Here is a 6,000-nt window from a genome sequence, read left to right on the forward strand (position 1 = left end):
TGCCATGTGCCTTTTACTAAGGAGTGGCTTCCGTCTGGCCACTCTACCATACAGGCCTGATTGGTTGATTGCTGCAGAGATGGTTGTCCTTCTGGAAGGTTCTCCTCTCTCCACAGAGGACCTCTGGAGCTCTGACAGAGTGACCATCGGGTTCTTGGTCACCTCCCTAACTAAGTGCCTTTTCCCCCGATCACTCAGTTTAGATGGTCGGCCAGCTCTTAGAAGTGTCCTGGTGGTTTCGAACTTCTTCCACTTACGGATGATGGAGGCCACCGTGCTCATTGGGACCTTCAAAGCAGCAGAAATTTTTCTGTAACCTTCCCCAGATTTGTGCCTCGAGACAATCCTGTCTCGGAGGTCTACGGACAATTCCTTTGACTTCATGCTTGGTTTGTGCTCAGACATGAACTGTCAACTGTGGAACTTTATATAGACAGGTGTGTGCCTTTCCAAATCATGTCCAATCAACTGAATTTACCAGAGTTGGACTCCAATTAAGCTGCAGAAACATCTCAAGGATGATCAGGGGAAACAGGATGCACCTGAGCTCAATTTTGAGCTTCATGGCAAAGGCTGTGAATACTTACGTATATGTGCTTTCTCATTTTTTTTATTTTTAATAAATTTGCAAAATTCTCAAATAAACGTTTTTCACGTTGTCATTATGGGGTATTGTGTGTAGAATTCTTAGAAAAAAAATGAATTTAATCAATTTTGGAATAAGGCCGTAACATAACAAAATGTGGAAAAAGTGATGTGCTGTGAATACTTTCCAGATGCACTGTATATTGTTAAGTGTAACAGGAAATGATTCATTTCATTAAACCTCAAACACCAAAATATATGACACATGGTAAATTCTGCCTAGTTTCAGATATACTGGACTTTTCATTAGAAACAAGAGACTGCTGAAATGCTACTGCCTCACCACGTGTTGGAGGATCTAAAATTATTATTGAGAATATCGGGAAACATGCATATAAAAGAAAAACCAAGATTATTCAGAGCTTTATATATGACTAGAAGTATTTTAAAATCAATTCTAAAGGGCACAAGCAATCCCTGTAACAATGCTAAGACTGATGAGATATGCTCAGATTTTCTTCTACTGGTTAGGATTCTTGCTGCTGCAGTCTGAACTAACGGCAACTGCTTATTGCCTTTCTTATGTAGTCAGGTTAGGAGTGCATTGCAGTAATCTAGTCAACTGAAAACAAAAGCATGATTTATTGTCTTTTGACAAGTTATAACAGGTCTAACTTTTGTAGTGTTTCTTAAATGAAAAAACATATTCTTAGTAATATGGTTAATATGTAACTTGAATTTAGATCCAAGTCAATAAAATCTTTACTTTTGGCTAGTTTTGTAAACCCAAATGATCTATTTTAATTTTGCAATCTTTTTTCTTTTCTGGCAACAAGTAAAATTTCCATGTGTTCTTGTTTAGCTAGAGGAAAATAATACTTATCCATTTTGTTATAATAATACATTAAAGTGCATATTGCCTCTGAGATTCAGTATTTGGTGCTATAGATAAGTAACTGTGCGTCATCTGGATAGCTGTGTTAGTTAATTTGAGTTTTGAAATTAACTGGCTTAATGGCATCTTTAGATTGTGACCTGATTAATGTTTTTTTTTTGTCAAAATTATACCACAAGTCTTTAACTAGTTTAACCGACACGGTTTCTATACTATTATTTGGTCTAAACAAGTAAATTAACTGGTGAAAAACCTACCTTTTCTAGAATTTTACTTAAAAAATGAGGCAAGAGGTGTAAATTGTCCAAGATAATAGTTATGTCAGTTTTAAATCCACTTGAAATAAGTAAGTTTAACATATACACATTAAATTTACATTTATCATAAAGCAACATCACATACAGTTCAAACAAAAGGAAAACAGAAAAATGAGTTATTCAAGAAGTACTGCTCTCTCCTTTACGGTCCATTTATTGTCCTCCATACTATAAGGCATCTATTATCAACGTTTTCTGATTTATGATCTATAATACTATTTTCTTATTCATAGACTAGTTCAATTTTCAATTTTTTTGTGACCCCAAAGCAAGAGAGTTTATTTGCTTATTGCATTATTTTGACCTCAGTGAGCAAGTCACCCAGCCAATGCACAACGTCTATGAAATTTTGTAAATATTCAATTGCTTTGCTGTTAAAATATCTGATAACAGTGTAGGTACTGCAAAGGAGCACGTGTTACTCATTTACTCTTATGTAACAATACCTTAACAAATGATCTTAAAACCTTTTACAAAGTGGGTTTTTCATCTCAGCAAAGTGGCCTACTAAAATAACTTCAGTTTTGAAATAGTCTGAGGTGACTTAAGTGAGAAGCAGTATATTTCTGTTGAGACTGCATACACCAGCGTGTAATTTTATTAGCATTTCAAGGCCGCTTAACAATCATGAATAACCAAATAAGTGATGATTTCGGAAATGTAAAACCCATCAATATATACCTTTGTTAAGGTCTTGGTACATAACAGCATATGAGTAACAGATGCTGTTTTGCGTTGCCCAAACTAAAATGTTACCGATTATCCCTAACCTTACTAGAGTGAAGCGCGTCATTTACTAATCTCATAAATGCAATTGCAGTGAGACAGATGAACCTTTACTCATTATAAACATTAAATTAAAAAAACACAACACAGATAAATGAAATCAGTGAAACCCACAAGTGAAAATTCAGGATGTGTTATTTAAATTTTTGTGTATGTGCTACAGTTCACATATATTCACATATACAGCCGGTGTCCATTAATTGTATTATTAAGTTTACTTTACATCTAAGGTTATTTTTTTCTTGGATAGTGTCTGATATTTTTTTGTTGCAGACACCAGTTACCTATATTAAAATGATTTCTGAAAGCGACATACAGTATATAATTATGTGACAAGGTGTAGTGGTGTGCAGTGAGTTTGCTGTCCTGAGTACTTAACTGACTTGTACTCTGTTTTCTCTTTGTTTTTCTACCTTACTTCTCGACTGATGCTCTATCCAAATGTTTTCTTACTGAAGGCCAAGAGCAGTACGATAGTGACTACCCACAGTGAACAGCACAATATGTGTGGCTGAACCGTTCTGTCTGGCTTTCCCCAAAAAGGCACCTAAAGCTAAAATGAAGAAATATACAGACTCTTCAAATCCTGTTACCATGATCTCATCTAAAGAACAGTCGACGTTAACCACCATTGGAAAAAATGTATTTTCAATTTTCAGGGCTGACAAGTCCTTGCGTCAGCCTGATTCTTTCCCTTACCACACATCATTTGTATTTTATTAAGAATACTCGGGGTCATTTATGGTGATGGGTTTGTCTCGGCTTGTCTCTGGTACTTCATATGTTTTGTTTTGTCTTATTTATTCTCATCCTTAAAACAACAGATGTTTAATTCAACTCACTAATAAATTAAAAGAGAGAAAATATTTAAGCTTATATCCTATTTTATAATTATTTACTATAATTTTCTGCTTTCTCTTGCATTCTTATTAACCATACAAATATCTTGGTGGTGGTGGTGGTGTGTTAAGGTGGATATGGGGACCCACGTGATCCAGAAATCCCTGTAGTACAGTTGCCTCCTGGCTCCTACCAACCCTATGGCCATAATGACCCTTATGACGAGGAAGAAGAATCCTTTGAAGGATATGGATCTTATCTTGAGCAGCCTCAGTACCCTCGGAACTCATTCCCTTCTTCCTCCTAGTTCCCTGCTTCCTACTCAGTTTTAGAACAGCACCCAGAGGCCATCGAGGTGAGCTCACCTGGAATTTACAGTTTTTCCAGAAGCATCTCCAGTCGCAAGATGCAGTCATCTGATTCAGCTGACTAAAAGGGTAACTTGACAAGGAACCAAGAATTTGTGCTCAACGAAAACAACTTTTTATCTTCCACTCAAAGAACATTGTGGAATTTTGCCTTGTTTATAGTACATTTTCTGTATTTCTTTTAAATCTTACTGTAAATTATGAAATCAGAAAATGTCAAACTGAACACGTTATAACTAAACTAAACTAATCATCTGTGATGCTGTATTACATTTTGTGAACATTTCTGTGCCATTTATGAGGTAAACTTTCAGTGTACTGGTTTACTTTTTTAAATTGAAGAATATGTTTGTGCTTCTTTATGTCAGCATTTTGATTTATGGTTCTTCAAAACAAATATTATCTATCTGTATTTTTATAATTATATTTTATGAATTAAAGAAGTGCTCGGTGCTGAAATAATGTTAATTATGTCAGTTTAATGCTATTTCAAAATTTTTGACGAGTAAGGTAAACATAATCCAGGGATTTACAAGTTTCCTGTCACTCCTCCAATGGAACAGAATGAATGTGTAGTATGCTAATGTTTCTATTTTAAAGTAATTCTAAACTATAAAAATCATATGTCTTTTCTTGTACAATGCAATAAACTAAACTTGAAATTATTTTGTTGATTCTTTTAAAAATAAACATTGGGAAATTGTTGATGGAAAAATATTTAATATTAACATTTGAAATATACAAAAGATGAAAACTGGCAGAGATTTAAATTTAAAGTTTAAGTTGGCAAAAACTGAAAAAAGGACAGTTCAGAATATTACAAATTAACCTTCTTCAGGGAACAACTAACATGTTTCAACCTGCAGATGTTCTGAAGCAATTAAAGTAAATTAAGCTTTGCAAGTTGAAGCAGACAATTTAAAGAGGCGTCCCTACTGTTGTCGATTACTTAAAGTCCTCTGTCTGTCTGGAGGCTGAGTTGGAGCAGACTGTGTTACTACGCCTTCTGAAGTACTACTTGGACAAAATTACACCATAGAAAGTTGTAAATTCCAGTGATAATGGCAAGAAAATGGTCATTAACAAATTGAATGAGACAGAGCATTTTTACCCTTAGAGGTGTAGGCCAGTCATGTGGAGAAACTGCAAAAAAAGTGTCAGTGAGTATGATGTCCTACACAATCCAAAGGAAACTGGAAGAGACCTGGTAGACCCAAAGTCACAACCCAATCAGAAGACCAGTTTCTGAGGATCATCGGTTTGCATGATGGGTGCCTCACATCAGAACAGCTTAACAGTGATCAAAAAAAGAAAGTTTCAGTTTCTAGATAGATAGATACTTTATTAATCCCAAGGGGAAATTCACATAATCCAGCAGCAGTATACTGATACAAAGAAACAATATTAAATTAAATAGTAATAAAAATGAAAAAAATTAAAATAAAATTAATGTTCACATATACTCCCCCAGGTGGAATTGAAGAGTCGCATAGTGTGGGGGAGGAACGATCTCCTGTCTGTCACTGAAGCTACTCCTCTGTCTGGAGATCACACTGTTCAGTGGATGCAGTGGATTATTCATGATTGACAGGAGTTTTCTTAGTGCCCGTCGCTCTGCCACAGATGTTAAACTGTCCAACTTTAATCCTACAATGGAGCCTGCCTTCTTAACAAGTTTGTCCAGGCGTGAGGCGTCTTTCATCTTTATACTGCCACCCCAGCACACCACCGCGTAGAAGAGGGCACTTGCCACAACCGTCTGGTAGAACATCTGCAGCATCTTATTGCAGATGTTGAAGGATGCCAACCTTCTCAGAAAGTATAGTCGGCTCTGACCTTTCTTACATAGAGCATTAGTATTGGCAGTCCAGTCCAATTTGTCATCCAGCTGCACTCCCAGATATTTAAAGGTCTGCACCCTCTGCACACAGTCACCTCTGATGATCACAGGGTCCATGAGGGGCCTGGGCCTCCTAAAATCCACCACCAGTTCCTTGGTTTTGCTGGTGTTAGGGTGTAAGTGGTATGAGTCGCACCATTTAACAAAGTCTTTGATTAGCTTCCTGTACTCCTCCTCCTGCCCACTCCTGATGCAGCCCACAATAGCAGTGTCATCAGCGAACTTTTGCACGTGGCAGGACTCCGAGTCATATTGGAAGTCTGATGTATATAGATTGAACAGGACCGGAGAAAGTACAGTCCCCTGCGG

General features: G+C 36.5%; 1 protein-coding gene across 3 annotated transcripts in view; it reads left to right on the top strand.

The window, feature by feature from the left end:
* col14a1a (collagen, type XIV, alpha 1a) overlaps positions 1–4,456 on the top strand; it is a 501,463-nt gene extending 497,007 nt beyond the window's left edge. For 2 of the 3 annotated variants that reach the window (XM_039736767.1, XM_039736766.1), the window contains exon 45: positions 3,555–4,456. In XM_039736767.1, the coding sequence (XP_039592701.1) occupies positions 3,555–3,730 (176 nt within the window). In that variant the 3' untranslated portion in view covers positions 3,731–4,456. Of the gene's footprint in view, positions 1–3,041 lie in introns of all 3 variants that reach the window. The other variant, XM_039736768.1, reaches the window with a different exon arrangement.
* The last annotated feature ends 1,544 nt before the right edge of the window (positions 4,457–6,000 follow it).

The sequence above is a fragment of the Polypterus senegalus genome, chromosome 15 (assembly GCF_016835505.1).
Source record: "Polypterus senegalus isolate Bchr_013 chromosome 15, ASM1683550v1, whole genome shotgun sequence".
In the NCBI taxonomy this organism is placed as follows: domain Eukaryota; kingdom Metazoa; phylum Chordata; class Cladistia; order Polypteriformes; family Polypteridae; genus Polypterus; species Polypterus senegalus.